Source organism: Odontomachus brunneus, unplaced genomic scaffold (genome assembly GCF_010583005.1).
Source record: "Odontomachus brunneus isolate Ranch 3 - 2012 unplaced genomic scaffold, Obru_v1 Obru_scaffold_030, whole genome shotgun sequence".
Taxonomy (NCBI): Eukaryota; Metazoa; Arthropoda; class Insecta; order Hymenoptera; family Formicidae; genus Odontomachus; species Odontomachus brunneus.
Window position 1 is genome coordinate 51,263 of NW_022639480.1, and position 16,904 is coordinate 68,166.

General features: G+C 37.1%; 1 protein-coding gene across 2 annotated transcripts in view; it reads right to left on the bottom strand.

Moving 5' to 3' along the window:
* Window positions 1–3,588: 3,588 nt before the first annotated feature.
* The window catches only part of LOC116843082, a 156,112-nt gene continuing 142,796 nt past the window's right edge, over window positions 3,589–16,904 (bottom strand). For both annotated transcript variants that reach the window (XM_032813120.1, XM_032813119.1), the window contains 5 exons: window positions 10,750–10,917; window positions 9,425–9,630; window positions 9,083–9,245; window positions 7,913–8,095; window positions 3,589–7,006 (listed from right to left, as the gene is read on the bottom strand). In XM_032813120.1, coding sequence (XP_032669011.1) covers window positions 6,803–7,006; window positions 7,913–8,095; window positions 9,083–9,245; window positions 9,425–9,630; window positions 10,750–10,917 — 924 coding nt within the window. In that variant the 3' untranslated portion in view covers window positions 3,589–6,802. The remainder of the gene's footprint in view (window positions 7,007–7,912; window positions 8,096–9,082; window positions 9,246–9,424; window positions 9,631–10,749; window positions 10,918–16,904) is intronic.

Below are 16,904 nucleotides of genomic sequence, written 5' to 3' on the forward strand. Positions count from 1 at the left end.
AAGTTGCAAGTGTATCAAAGTAGCTTTTTTTTTTTTTTTTTTTTTTTTACTTTCTTTCCTTTTTCTCTCTATTTTCTACTTCTTTTGCCTATACCGACGTGATATATATACATATATATTATGGTGTAAGAATGAACTGTGAAGAATGGCTGTGTCTCTGTAAATGCTTAGCAACGTATTTTACATCGCGTTTGCGTTCTCTATCGTTTCGTTAATTCTACAACGACAGAAAGAGACGAATTCTGTATACGATGATATTATCGCACTCGCCACTTGTCCGTACGTCGCTCATCGGACATGTACAATGTTCCGCGACGATGTACAAGTATTCAGGTTGCGCGCGCTAAGGAAGAAATAATTTATATTTATTACAAAGCGCAAGTGATTTTCCCCGAAAGCGGACGGATATTTCAAGCATATTCATCGGTTCTTCGGCTACACAAAGCATCGCGTTAAGTCTTGGTATATAATCTTAGTTAAGAGAAGAATAAGAGAAATGTAAGGGAGGATAGCGGAAGAAATGGGCGAGGAGAGAGGGAATTAATGAAAGCGAAGATAAAGAAGAACCGACCTGAATTATCTGTGTATAAGATATGGCGAAGAGAGCGAAGCAATTTCTGATTCTGATTCGCGACACTTCTGTGGCGTAAATAAAGAGCTAAATTATTCATCTGAAATGCACAACATCATAGAGAGCCGGAAAAATTTGATAGAAGTCATGTCAGTCTAATTATATTTCTTGTTATATTATATACATATATATTATATATATTATATCATATTTTCCAAAAACGAATTATATATAATTCAATAAAAAAACCACTCTCGTTTGATAATTTGCTAGCTTCCGCTGATTATTTTTATCCTACAAAACATCCTGTTTCATGTACATATTGTGATAAGATAAAATTTTCTACTGGCTAAATTTGAAAAATGTTGAGTTACCATTTCTCACTTAACTCGATATATTTAAGCAATAAACAATAGTAATATTATGAATTTAACATTCCTGGAAAGTAAAGACTTTAAGCTTTAAAATGCTTTTCGAACCGTTCTGCTATCATTTTTTTTGCCGAAGTTACGGCCTGTTAAATTTTGTCTATGTTTCAATATAAGGGAAAAGTGTGGCTGATTATCCCTTGAGTTATACTACTTGAGATATAAAAAGACGGCTGACCATGCGTTGATCATATCACATCATTTTTTTTTATTGAGTACAAGGAATAAATCACATTCTCAGTCAGTGTGTCTGGTGGCGACTCGTAGCGGGAACTTCGGAACTAACAGTCGACATAATATGACCCAAGAATAAAATCATATTTAACCTAGACTCGAACCATATTTAACTTTTCTGTCGGGCAATTGTGTCGACGTTTAGTTCCGAAATTTCCGTTACGAGTCGCCACCAGACACACTGACCATTTGAGGACATGAGCGCGTACAACTGTGATGATCCTACAAGGTAAGATAGGCTTTGTATCTTCACCCAGTCCACCTTTTTGTATACTCTATATATTTAAATAAACGAATGAGAACGTGATATGGTCAATGCATGGTCAGCCGTCTTTTCATATCTCAAGTAGTATAACTCAAGGGTTAATCAGCCACACTTTTCCCTTTTATTGAAACATAGACAAAATTCAACAGGCTGTAACTTCGACAAAAAATGATAGCGGAACGGTTCAAAAAATATTTAAGTTTAAAACCTCTACTTTTCAGAAATGTTAAATTCATAATATTACTATTGTTTATTGCTTAAATATATCGAGTTAAGTGAGAAATGATAACTCAACATTTTTCAAATTTAGAAGAAAATTTTGGCCCATATTCTGAATCCTCTTTTATCTATAAAAGTGCCTCCAAAAGAGGCTTAGGGGTCACCTGGCTGAGAAGCTACATTTAAAGCACTTTTATCGATAAAAAAGGATTCAGAATATGAGCCAATATCTTGTCACAATGCGTACATGAAACAGGATGTTTTGTAATTTAAAAATAATCAGTGGGAGCTACTAGATTATCAAACGAGACTGGTTTTTTTTTATTGAATTATATATAATTCGTTTTTGGAAAATATGATATAATATTGGGTTATCGGAAAAGTCATAACGCATTTTTGCAACAGATGATGCTAGTTTATTGTTGAAAATACGATAAATATGTCTTAAAAAGGAAACTTTAAACTCTTCATGACTATCATGCTTCAACTCGTTCGTATATTATAAATGATTAAAGTCAATGTACCCTTTTTGCTTCAACATTAAATAATTTTACGAAAAAATCGTATTGCAATGTACGAGGATGCAAATTAAAAGTTTGCGCTTTCGATTATTATAAATATTATTTGTCTATCATTTTTCGCTTAAGTGGTATAACTCAACAAACTTAATTCAATATTTTAACACCTGACTGATCCTAATTTATATTTATATAATTTTGTAAAAGCTAATTATATCTTATTTTATATATTTGAAAAGTAGAGATATCAACCTATAAAATGCATCTTTAGTCATCTCGTTGCGGTTATTCTTGCGGAAATTATTCAAAATTTATCTCGTCTCTAAGTCTTGAAATTGCTGGAGAAAAAGGCAGACATGAAAGAGTACTATGTTATGGTTATTAGATTTATTAAGTTTTCGTTATTTACACAGATTCGTTGTAAATTCTTTTGACAAAGGTCCAGAGGAACATTGCGGGAACATCGGGTTACATCATAAAGAAAAAAAAAAAAGAAAAAATGAATACTATACAGCCATTTTTTGTCCCCAATGATCACTATGAACCAATGCCATGGCGCGGCAAGAAATAAACGCGCAATGCGTTCGCCGAGCGATTCCAAACCCTCGACAGGAATTCCGGGGACCTCCGGAGCGTTCGAAGTTATTGCACTTTTTAAAGGATAGTACTAAAGCGGGGAGTGGACATCGTCAGTTTACATTATCGTACGACAGAATGATACAAGAGGAAATAACACTTCGCCCCTGAGTAAACGTAAATGAGTACGCTAAAACGTAGATTCACGTACATCGTCTCGAGGCTGCAAGAATACATGCGGCGTGAAATACTGTAGGATATATATGCGAGTATTAGTTAAAAAATACAAATAAAAAATTAAATCATTTAAAAGATAAGCGAGATACTTTGTATGCATGGCTTACTCTTCCAATTCTTTGAGAATATGTGCATGATATATGAATATAAATATATATACTTAAAAATACAAAAACATTTATAAATATATATATTTTTATTCTCATTAAGGCTCCTGGCCCCTCGCATTGTCTATCTCTTTTTTAATGACGTCAGAAGCGAGAAGATGTACGCTAAAAATTCTTGCGAAATACGTTGAAATAAAAATATATATCCATAAATTAACACTTGCAATCGATTAGACCAATTTCTAAGATATTCCGTGCACTCCCTTTTGTTCTAACAATCAATAATTTATTGTAAATTAACGTGATATACAATTCATCTTCCTAACCCATTTCTTCGTCCATTTCTATTCTTCGTCCATTTCTATTAATTTACAATAAACTACTGATTATTAGAGCAAAATGGGAGTATACAGAATATTTTACAAATTTGTTTAATCGATTGCGTATTACTTCCCAGCAAACAAGACATCATTTAACGTCTGTAATTATGACGATTGTAAATCGCAATCAGCGCGTTTGTTTCCCGAAATTCGAGCAAAATGTGGGTACTTTATCTATGTTTTAATATTGAAAATGTACACGACTAATTGTAAGATATTTTTAAGTGCATGATCTTAATATTATTATACTAAGGCTGATATTCATAGTCAAATCTTATATCTTAGACTTGACATGGTTTGCATAGCCTCCGACAAGAATCTTGGTGTTCGTGTAAAAAGCGTTTGGGCATTGGCGAACCTGTGTAACTGCCTTTCCAGGCAAAAGAAAAGAAATAAGAAGATGAATTGTATGCCATGTTAATTTACAATAAAGTATTGATTGTTAGAGCAAAAGGGGAATGCACGGAATATCTTATAAATTTGTTTAATCGATTGCAAGTGTTACTTTATGGATATATATTTTTATTTTAACGTATTTCGCAAGAATTTTTAGCATGCATTTTCTCGCTTCTGTCATTAAAAAAAAGATAGTGCGAGAGACCAAAATCTTTAAGGAGCTTTTACGCCAATAAGATATACGTGAGCATTGCATTCGCCGCGCATATAGAACAGCCTCCAGACTAATCGGTGAAATGCTCTTCCATCGCAAAAGCATGACGGCGCTCACTTGGCGTCAGCGTCGCGTCTCATTCGACGCACCGTCGGGTCCATCCGGAGCAGCTGTCGCATACATTATTACTTCTCTCTCTCTCTCGTTTCCGGAAGAAAAAAAAACTACACCACACTCCGCCGCCTGCGCGGCGGCGGCTTAGCGTATTAGCGCTTTATGAGTTACCAAGTTACGTTACGCGCGTGTTGATTCCTCTTTAAATGTAAATTTTATGATCATGTACCCACCACCACGTTGGACCCACGTTACGCGACTGCGCGTAGTTGGCAGTAAGTTCCTTGTCTTTGTCAGTTAAAATCTAAACGCTCCTACCAACGCTGGCACGATGTCGGTATCCTCCTCGCCACACGTCGATTAGGTCCGACAAACCCGAAGAATTGTTGAATTGATCGAACCACCCGCGAGAATCGTTCTCGCCCGAGATCGACCGAACACTCCAAGCGCGAGTGTTCCCGGAGGAATTCCGACATTGGAGCAGCACCTCGTTTCAATTAGACTAATTAACATTAACACGTTTAAGCGTCGCAACGAATTACAGATCTGAGTGTACGCTCCGAACCGAGCTCATGTACTTATCATTCACTCGAGCATCGCAACGTCGTAGACATTACCGGAGTGTGATTTGGAGTGTGATTAGCGGGGAGAATTTTTTTTAGAAAGAGTCATCATTTTATATCAGCTCACTATGATGCAATTGAGTGTACGAGCATCTCTACGACGGCAATGATCCATTCATACACGCACACACACTCACGCACACAGCTTCGGAAGCTCACCAGTGCCAACAATGCATTCTGTTGAACCGTTGCGTTTTCTCTCATTATTATCATTAAGCTTTATATCATAAATGCGTTTCCGATCACGCTCGGAAACATGAGTGGTTGGCACATTCGACAAATATCGTTGTTGACATAACAGACATCATATTAACACTACATTATACAAAATAGAATTAATACCTCTGCTGTTACTCGATTTACTATTGCCTCTATTTCCGTTTCTACATCGTTTAAGAGAAGAGACAATTTAATATGATGCATTATCACATTGGCAGATCGAATTCCCCGTCATTCGTGAATCTGAAGAGTCGAATTAACGCTAACATGCCACTTGCAACGTGATCGGAAACACAAACAGCTCGAAAATTCCGCCGCGCATGTTAAGTCGCGTGTAACGGTGACTCGGAGTATTTGCAGCGACATTCCAGAGGGATACGAATCGGAGACCGCTCTCGAGAGGACGAAGAGGTCGATCGCGTGGATGCCGGGAACAATTGCGCGCGGTGATGCTGCGAGTGTAGACGAGTGATAACGCCGCCGACGTATCACCGGAGTATTTGATCGAGTCGGGAGCTCGCGTGGCGTCGACTTCACCTTAAAACGCTACAGTGAGTTTGCGCGGGTAATCGAGTTAAATTATTGAGACGCGCGCACGCGGGGCTGCACGGTACTCTCGCGTGTCCTCTGTGCGTGCGTGTGTGTGTGTGTGTTAGGTAGGACAGCGTATACCGGACTAGTGTACAGTATAGTAGTATTACGTAGGTAGGTATATATATTAGACGCGTTTCGATTCGGAGGGTGAGACGCGTCGGTTTTGTTAGACGTGCGCGATCGGAATTAACGGGTGAGAGTTTCGCTAAAGTATACAGCTCGTCGCGCTGTGAACGAAGCGCCGGCGAACGATCGTTATTCCGAGCACAACTTCTCGTTTTCTAGCACGACAGCGGTTCGGGAGTGAAGATGAGGCTAGCGGATTATTCTAACAAAAATAAGAGGAAAAGAAAAAAAAGAAGAGAAAACGAGAAGTTCGTAATCCTGTTCCAGACAGGTCTCAATAATGCGTTCGCGCATCAAGCGCAATTTTTCAAATCACCACTTTCCCTTGCTAAGACTATTTCGATTCTAATAACAATTTTTACATCTCTACACTTTTATCACATCAAATTACTCGTGTCTCATCGGAATATTACGCCGTAGAGCTTAAATGTAGATCCATCGAAATTTGCTTCACATATTATCGAGACTGTCGTGAAGGTTCCGCGCTCTGAACACGAGACAAATCTTCTCGTTCAAAAGGACGACCGTGTCGACCGTGTGACAAAGGAGAAGGAGGAAAAACAGGAAGGAGTTCAATGTCGAGGGAACAACTGGCGTCAGTTCTTCCTCGAAGCGTACCGCCGTTACTCCAACTGTAGATACGTCGCGTGTCGCGTAGACGACCACGAATTAAGAAGAAAGAAGATACAACAGGCAGTAGTAGCATCGGCAGTTGAGCAAGAGATTCGCGTTTTATTCACCACGCCCGGTTGCATCTCGAATCTCGACAGTGCGGCCGAGAGCAGCAACAGTTTCAGCAGCCTGATTAATTGTCATCGCTGATCGAGTTTGTCATCTCGCGACCTGTCTCGAGATATCGCGCGGAACAAAAAACACTGCGGCGGCGCACACCTTCGCGGGACAGGTCTTCGAAGAGCCGCGGCGTTCGTTATCTCGATCTCGCGTAGACTTCGCGCCGCGAACGAGCGCTCACGAGCGGACTTAACTACTGTGGCTGTAGGCGGTGTTCGTGTAGGGTCCACTGTAGATGGACGACCCTGTCGTGGAGATGCTCTTGTGTCGCCTCTTGGCGAGCAGTACAAGAATAGCGGCTACCACTGCCAGCATCAGTATCAGACCGGCGATAGCGATCCCGATGGCGAAGCTTCTCTGCGATATGCAAATGGTGTTTGGATCGTCGATCGCCTGAAGAATCACGAGAAGCGAACAATTAAAAACTTATCAATAAAATCACATTTTGCAATATGATAGATATTATATATAAAATACTCATTAATATAATTTCATCCACACACACGTTTACATATTTGTATTAATTATAATAATAATTATTATATTAATCGATATATGAAAATTATTATATATAAGAAATAAATATTTATTTCTTATATATAATAATTCTCATATATTGATTAATATAATAATAATAATATTATCATTATTAATACAAATATGTTAACGTGTGTGTGGATGAAATTATATTAATGAGTATTATATATATATATATATAAAATTTTTATAAAAAAAAATATATATATGCGCGGTAGATGCTAATAACATACACACTTATACTAATATAAAGTACTTTTCAGATACGAAATACATTTTCTTGAAAGCTGCGTTTTTCATGAAAGCAATTGTGTATTCTATTTAAACAAAAGAACTCTTAGGAACATCTTGTATCTTTATTTTTCCAACTTCAGCTTTCGTGCCAAGAAGTTTCTATGAACATTCTCTTTCCTATATACGCCTTTCTTTTACATTTTTCCTTTTTTATCGCACTTTAATCTATTTGTATCTTAACCTACTCCTTTTTCCTCATTGTTTTATATAATCTTCCTTATCCTACATGTATCTTAACCTATACTGGCAAATTCCTTTCCTTTTTGGATTTCTTATCCTTAGATTTCTTCTTATATTCTCGGAGGTTTTGCCAAGCCTACCGAGAAGAGTTCTTAGGAACATATAAATGTATTGTGTAATATTATGTTATTAGCACCCACCGAATATTTTTTAATTTTTAGATAATTTCCCTCTCAGCGTATATTACGAGAAAATCATCGACAGTAGCTCGTTGAGAGATTTTCTCACCCTTTCTCTGAAGACGTCATCGGTGAAGTCCGATTTCGATCCAATGTCCGAGGCTTCGTTCACGTACAGGCCGCTGTAAACCTCGATCGTGGCCGGGGTACCGTCCAAGCCTTCGACACCCTTCACCTCATCGTCATCGGCAGTGTCCCTGCGTCGTCTAGCTATCGAATTGCACAACGGCGGCTGCAAACGGGGAATAGCAATGAGCGCTCTTGGTAAGTCCCCAAGAAACGTCGGAGTGTTCCTTTTCATGGTCAGGTTACACAATATCGCGCGCGTAACGTGCAACGTATTATTAAGACTGATGGGAGCGCCTCGATACGTTATTTCGGACGCTAGATCGCTATCGCCCGGTCATTAAAAGGAGATGAGTAACAACGTGCTTAATAATTCTCCGTAAAATCATTTCACCTCTCTCCTTCCTCCTCTCTCTTTGTATGCATATACATATACAGTAACCTCCATAAGTTTGAAAACGCGGATATTAAAATGAATATTATATAGAGTAATTCTGTTTCGCACTTACATTTACAAGATCGGCATTTATGTCATTTGATAGAGCGAAATTTCAAGTTTAAAGATCCATTGAATGACATAAATGCCGATCTTGTAAGTGTAAGTGCGAAACAGAATTATTATACACGGAGAAAAATAATTTTGTTCTTTTAGCAAAATCGTCATTACTACTGCATATTTGTAGTGACATCAAAAAAATTTAGTTGACGTAACTAATTTTACAAATCATTCGTTATCAGAGCAGAAGTAATTTCGTTGTCAGGATAGAAAAAATTTGTCGAGTGTATTTGTCCTAAGAATCACGTTAACTTGCTATTGATGCAAAATAATGTATTCTTAGCAAATTTATTTGCTATGGGAGCAAAACTGCAACTTATATAAATCTATCATGGTTCTTATAGCAAAATAATTTGTAGATTCAGCAAATTATATCCAGCAAATAGCGATTAGTACTCTTAGCAAATCTTATTGCTGTCCATATAATAACGAAAAGATTTTGCTAGACCAGCAGAAAATTTGCTGGGGCCAGCAAATTATTTTTCTCCATGTAAAATATCCATTTTAATGTCCTTATTTTTACCTGTGTTTCCAAACTTATGGAGGGTACTGTACACATCTAAGTGTAAAACGTGTGTATGATAATGATGATGGTACCGTATTACTGCATCCTCCGCCATGCTTGATGCACAGCCTAACGTTGCACTGGTAATACACGCTCGCCGTGTACGGGAACTTGTGCGCCTGGAAGTTCACCCTGGCCTCCGTCTTGTCGTCGTTGTACGTGAACTGTCCCATGATCTCGCCGTCGATCGGGCAACTGGAAAAGCGAACGCACGCGTCGATCGATCGCTCCAACGTGAATAAAAGAGAAGCCAAGTCATACCGAGGAGAATCGCTCATTTCTCCCGATCGTAAAATCCCTCCCTCTTTGTACCTCCGCTCGCTTATTATCCAGCCGTCGTGATAAGGCGGCGTTATCGCGATGTACGAACTCACCCCTCGTCGTTTATCAGCCGCTGCTCGCCCCAGCCGAGACCGTCGCGCACCAGACAGTCGGATATCCTCAGGCCGAACATTTCTTGCTTGTCAATGCTGATGACCAAGGTCAGGGGATCGCCGATCTTCACGTTCTCCGCCACGTGATGCTGCGTCGGATCGCCGCTGAAGATCTTCATCGTGCATCCCGGCATCGGAGTGGTCGCCTGTGGGGGTGAAGTACGCAGTGAGTAAAGTATTCCGCTGTCCTTTCTCTTCTCTTCTCTTTTTTTATACTTTACTTATTTTAATCATTGCATTATACATCTATTCATTCAAATAGATTGATACAAATTTGATAAACTATCTGATTCACATCAAGATTGGGAAGAAAGACCCTGATAGAAATATTTTATTGAAATATTTACTGAAAATCTCACTCAATTGACGCCATTCCATTAAAATTCGTTAAAATTAAAAAAAAATTTATTAAGATTCATTAAGATTCGTAAAATTCATTAAGATTTATTTAAATTCACAAAATGAATTTTATTGTTATATAATAATAAAATATATTTTACGAATTTTAATTAATCTTGAAGAATCTTAATGAATTTTGTGAACGTAATGAATTTTAATGAAAAGGAATCAATTAAAACAGATTTTCAGTAAAATATTGCCATCAGGGGAGTCAATAAGAAATATGCACAGCACAATAAATGAATTTAACACAGCTTGAAGTCACCGAAGAAAAATATCTAAAAAATAATAAATATTTTCTTGGTGAGGTGGACTAGAAAACATATTTATCGAAATCTAAATTCTTTTACTTAAATAGTATAAACTACTGCTTTCATGAAAAGCTAAGTTTTCCTGCGCTTTTGGGAAAATGTATATTTTCTTATTTGAAAAACATTTTATATTAGTGCGAATAAATATCTCATTAGTATCTACCGAATAAACATTCACCATTTTTTAGATATTTTTCCTCTCGGTGCAGTATTTATATCAATGCACCCAAATTATCAAGTTTGTATCAAGTTACTTCATTGCATTATACTATCCATGAGTTTTGGTTCTTCCTTGGTTTCCTTTTCCCTATGTTCCTCCAATTTTAAATAAATAAAGTAAATTTCTCAATAATTCGTTCGCTCGCTGACACTTTAGTCGTCGGACCGGTGTATTAACGATATTTACATGGATAAGTCGTGAACTGGCCGCTGTGGCTTTCACGTTTCCACGCGAGCTGACGTTTTAATTGGCCGGGTACCGCATAAAAATTCCCCGAGAAAGAGAGAGAGAGAGAGAGAGAGAGAGAGAGAGAGAGACACGATTACTTTTATTACCTGCAACGGCAACGACTGCAGCATGGCCACATGGGTCTGATCGTTCGTTACGACTTTGTCGCGCGTCTGGTATCTGCATCTCACGTGGAAACCTCTGCCCTGGTTCGTGACCAGCTTCAAGTGTGGCTGCACCACTATGGTGTTGAAGTACTCGATGCCGCCGTCATCCTGTGAAACAGAAAGACAATGGGGCACTGTGAGCGGATTGATCCCATTAAATCCAGCGAGTCGAATCACACACCGAGGTAAAAATATTTATTAGGTGAGTATCATTAACATATTTACTTAAATCAAAATTCTTTTTGTTTAAACCAAGTATTGTTTACTCGACTTAAATAAATTTCTTATTTCTCTTTCAGTGTAGCAAATAGACAAGTGGAAATCAGCCACCCTCCTCATTGCGAAGGATAATGACGTGTTTATATCAGCAATTTGCACGATCATCATAACTATTAACTTCAATATTTGAGATTTCCGCGGTACGGAAAATGTCAACCTGGATAGCACAGAGAAGTAAAAAAGAATTCAGTCGTATGTCACCAACTCGGAGTTCAGAATTCTTCGAAGCTCAGTTCAATTCAGAAAAGAATTCTTTTTGTATCTAAAAATGAACTCAGAATTGGTGACATACGACTGAATTCTTTTTTAATTCTCTGTGTCATTCACTATATTAGCCACTTTTCTTGCTGTAGGAGAAAATTTTCTTGTTACCATAGCAAGGAAATAGGTTCCTGCAGCAAAGAAAAAGTAGCTAACACAACAAATTATATTTAATTGTCCATATGTAGCAAATTAATTTGCTGCTGCAGCAAATCCTTTTTTCCCGTGTACGATAATTATTATTTCATATCTTCGTGCGGGACGAACGCCCCAAGCGACGCGATCACGCTAATCTGTGTCCGGCTACGTTAAATCCGGATGAAAGAACCACACCAGCCATTGTTCGGCCACACACGGCCAACGCGTATCTGTGTTTCGGTGTCGAGTGTCGCAATCCTTTTAACACTAGAAGGACCAAGCCAATTTGGCTCCTCGCAAAATTCAAACAGCTACAACTTTTTTCAATTTCTCTGTCATGTGATAACCTCTTGTGACTTTTCATAATATTTTTAATTTTGGTAAAAGAAGAATTTAATTATATAAGATGGTGCGTTGAATTTTTATTTAATTGTCTACCTAGAAGATTGGAGCCAATTTGGCTCCCGTATTTCTGATAATGCATTCACATATGTTTCTCAATTTATTAACAAGTTTTGACTTTAAACAAATAAGTAAATATTTTCATTTATATGTATCTATTTGTTTACTTAAAAAATAATTATATACATGTGAATGCAATATCAGAAATAAGAAAACCAAATTGGTTCTAACGGCTCTTCTAGGTAGACAATTAAATAAAAATTCAACCACCATCTTACAAAATTAAATTTTTTTTTTTTTTTACCAAAATTAAGAATATGATGATGAAAAGTCACAAGAGGTTATCACATGAAAGAGAAATTGAAAAAAGTTATAGCTGTTTGAATTTTGCGAGGAGCCAAATTGGCTACCTTGGTCCTTCTAGTGTTAAGGAGGGCCCGTTTACTATCGTTTCAGAGAGATAGATATAGTAATCGCCAATGTGCGCGTTCCTCGGGACTCTCGGTGTTGCTGCTGCTGCAGCTGCGACTGCAACAGCGGCAACAGTCCGCCGACATCGTCGTCGTCGTTGTCTCTGTCCTTGCACTCCGCCAGCAAAAACCGGACCGCTGCTTGCGCGCTGCTCCTTCTCTTCTCTTCTCTCGCACTGCGTGCATCGTATCCGTCTCGCTCGTGCGAGACACTCAGAAAGCTGAATACCTGCACATAAATTTACATTCCCGCCGTGGATTCACTTCACCGTGCATTTTCCTCTCAGGTATTCTCGTTACGCGACGTGGAAGCTTCTTCTCCAAACAATCACGCATTCTCTTCCTCTCTCTGTTCTGTCCTACCCCTTTCTCTCGTTATTCGGTCATGTTCCTCAAATTTTTCTCACTCAGCCAATGACTCTTCTGCGTTCTCTCGTCTTCATCGTTGAAGAATTCGCCGGTATTTTATAAAATGATACTCGTAATTTTCTATTACGATTAACATGCATGTGAAGGGAATCTTACAATAAGAGTTACTATAGAATTTTATACGGAAAAAAAAGATTTGATAATATGTAGAAAATATAAAGAAAATAGTATAAACATAATATAAAAAAAATTTGCTCCTGCAGTTAATATTTTTAGTTGTCCATATATTAATCTTTTTTTTCCGTGTATAATCGACAAGTAGATCAATATTTTGCAGTAATCGATTGTTCTTTTCTTGAGATTTTTTCAATGGGTACCACAATAACATATTTATTTAAATCTCAATTCTTTTACTTAAAGCTCCTGGGCCCTCGCATTGTCTACCTCTTTTTAATGACGTCAGAAGCGAGAAAATGCATGCTAAAATTCTTGCAAAATACGTTCAAATATAAATATATATCCATAAAGTAACATTTGAAATCAATTAAACAAATTTATAAGATATTCTGTGCCCCTTTTGCTCTAACAATTAATAATTTATTATAAGTTAACCTGAATAAAATAAAAATAAAAATAAAAAAAAATAATATAATAATGTAACATAATATATAATATAATATATATATAAATATATATAAATATATAAATATATATAAATATATATATATATATATATATATAATTATAATTATAACGTGACATATAATTCATCTTCTTAACCTATTTTTTCGCCTATTTTTATTTATATTAAATAAAAAAAAAATATATATATATTTTTTATTTAATATAAATAAAAATAGACGAAAAAATAGGTTAAGAAGATGAATTGTATGTCACGTTATAATTATAATTATTTCCGACAAATAATTGATTGTTAGAGCAAAAGGAGAGTGCACGGAATATCTTAGAAATTTCTTTAATCGATTGCAAGTATTACTTTATAGATATTTTTATTTTAACGCATATTTTTATTTCGCAAGAATTTTAAGCATGCATTTTCTCGTTTCTGACGTCATTAAAAAGAGATAGACAATGCGAGGGGCCAGGAGCCTTAAATAGAATAAGCGATTGTTTCCATGAAAAGCTAAGATTTCAAAATAATATGTATATTTTCTTATCTGAAAGATATCTTGTATATCAATACAAGTAAACATGTTAGTACCCATCGAATAATTATTCTTTATCTCTCCAATATTTTTCTTTCAGTATATGTTGCCAGCAAGATAGACCTGACAGCTTATTCCCACTAGAAACATATAATACACTTTAAAAAAATGGATAAGAAGGAGACCACAATCTTCTTCCCGTGCGCTCCTCTCGACCTTTTTCATTATCCCGCCGCGCCCTTATCGTGGATACTCAAGCTTCGCGAAGGGGTAAATTCGAATGTTTGGCCGCGACTTCCGATTTCAGTAGTCGCTCGCCGGCAAACGACGATCACCATTAATGCCGATGGTAATCGCTAATGAGGGTTGCCCGTGATCAAAGAGTTCGCTTTGCCATTTCCGCGGACAATGAATGTAATCAGGACGGATAATCATCGTACTTAGAGTACCGATCGCGCGCGCGTCCTCGACGAGGGTCGAAAGGAGGTCCTCGTAGCTCGCTCTTGTACGCGGCAATCGGTCGCGCCGAGACAAGATATTCGGTGAGTAATCCGATGATATGATAATATTAATTTTCCGCCCGACATTACAGCGCGGAACGCGCCACACGCGCGCGCATACGCGTGTAATGCATAATTCGCCGTTATCTTGCGCGCGCGCACACACGCGGCATGGCAAATCGCCGATGTAATACATTTGCATATAAAATTGATACTCATCGCGCTGTCCAACTTGTTTCAAAAGCTCGCAGCTGGAATTTATGCCGAATATCACGATCATCAGGCATGTCAGCGATCTAACACGGCGCATCGCCAACTTAATGGGTTGTATTAAAACCGTAGAAACGGTGGCCGGCGACGAAGCAAATTCCGCGCCTTATCGATACCGGGAGATTAGCGTCCGTTCGCGAGACAGCGGTAATTTCACCTCCCGGATCACAACATCCCCCTCGTCGGCTCGAATCTCTTTTTTCTCTTTTATTTTCTCATTAAATATGCTATTCTCTATAAAGTAAATATATATTATTATGGTAATATTTTGTTCATCTTCATGAAGCGTTTTCACAAAATAATTACTATTTATTATTTTAAAGTTTCACATGACTTTGATATGACTATTATATTACTAAATGTATAATAACGCACGCGGTTCAGATATTCCAACATGTTAGAAAATACTGTTATCTCTACACTGAAAAAACTGATGTGTTAAATTTAACATTTTATGTGTCCCAAATCATCCACTCTCATTTATGTGTAAATTTAACACAAATGTAAAAAGTAACACGCGTAATATGTAAAAAATTAACACAAGAATTTAACACTTGAATATCATCAGGAATCACAGTTTGTGTTAAATTGACATATGTATAATGTTAAATTAACTAAAAGGAAACGTTACTTTAACATTTGAGAGAAGTATTAATCTATGGTTTTGATGAAATGAAAATGTTAAATTGACATAATCTATGACATATATTAAATATGTTAATTTAACACAATCTGTGATCTCTAACGGTATTCAAATGTTAAATTCTTGTGTTAATTTTTTCCATATTACGCGTGTTATTTTTTAACACATTTGTTTTGTGTTAAATTTACACATAAATGAGAGTGTACCTAACCTAACCAAACCTAAGTGATTTGGGACACATGAAATGTGTTAAATTTAACACATCAGTTTTTACAGTGCAAGGGATGTAAACCCCAGGGTATTTAATAAACTCCCTTAATATACTCCATTCTTGTGTTTAATTTACTCCATTCTTTCTCTCTCTTTCTTCACATAACTTCATTTTTCCGTTCGCGTACGTTCGCACGACTTCGACCTCGAACCGATTCTTCGTCGGAGACGAGAACAGAACGCCTTGCGCCGCGAATTCGACACCTGGTACCGTATTCTGGACGCGTGGCGAACGCTAAACATGTCTCTCTAATTCTCAAGCTGAAACAACGTTACACGCGTGTCGTACTTGTGCGAAAAACGGAACTTGGAAGCCAAATTGCCGCGTTAAGCGCGTGCAGCGAAAAATTAGGGTGACTCTGTGTCCGGAATGAAGGTCCTGGGGCTCTATTCTGGACGCCAGGTATGTCTTTCTGATTCTCAAGCCGAAACATTATGCACGGAAAGAATATTAGTTCTTTTTTTTTTATATATAAGTTCTGTGTAATTTTACTAGGGGAGAGCGGGGTACACCCGCTTAACATTCTAAGGTTAATAAAAAATCTATCCGTTATGGGAAATAGCCCAAAGTTGCTCAGCATATATCTACAATGGTTATGCATACGCAGACAAAAGCGTTAGTTTAACAACTGTAAGAGATTTTATTTTAGATATTAAAATTGTTGGAACTGTGCCCCAAGCACGGGGCACAAAGGACCATGTATGATTTTCTATATATGTATGGTAATATTTCTCATATCATACATATAAGTAGAAACAGAGTAATAAAAATAAATTTATCATTTCTAGATAACACATACAGGGTTGGCAAAAAGTCCGGAAACGGTGAAATATCTCGAAAAGGATCAACTCTAGCGAAAAATATGTAAGTAGCAAAGTTGTAGGGCTTAATAAAATGTACCTAATGATGGCTAAAAATTTGACTTTGGGTGGAGGACGAAGGTCATACGAAGGTCAGATTGAATTTTTTAAATTGGACCCCCCACTTTTTATTACATATTCTTGTAGCTTATTTCAAGGGCTTTCCAAAAACCTATAATAAAGTATTTTTTTATTAGGCATATTTAGAGTTATATTTAGAGGCTTGAAAGAATTTTGGTCTTTAACTGTTTCTGTTTCGTAAAAACGTATCACTGTCTTCTGAACGGTGGATTTAGAAATAAAATTGCGATCAGGATATGCAGCATTGAATGTGTAGATCAGTTATGATCAAATATGGTCTCCAAATTTTCGATAAAGAAACAGCATTATCTTTTCTTTATTGGTTAACATTTTTAAAAAAGAAATTTGAAATTGTAGTTGGAAAAAGAAAGGGAAAAGACAAAGA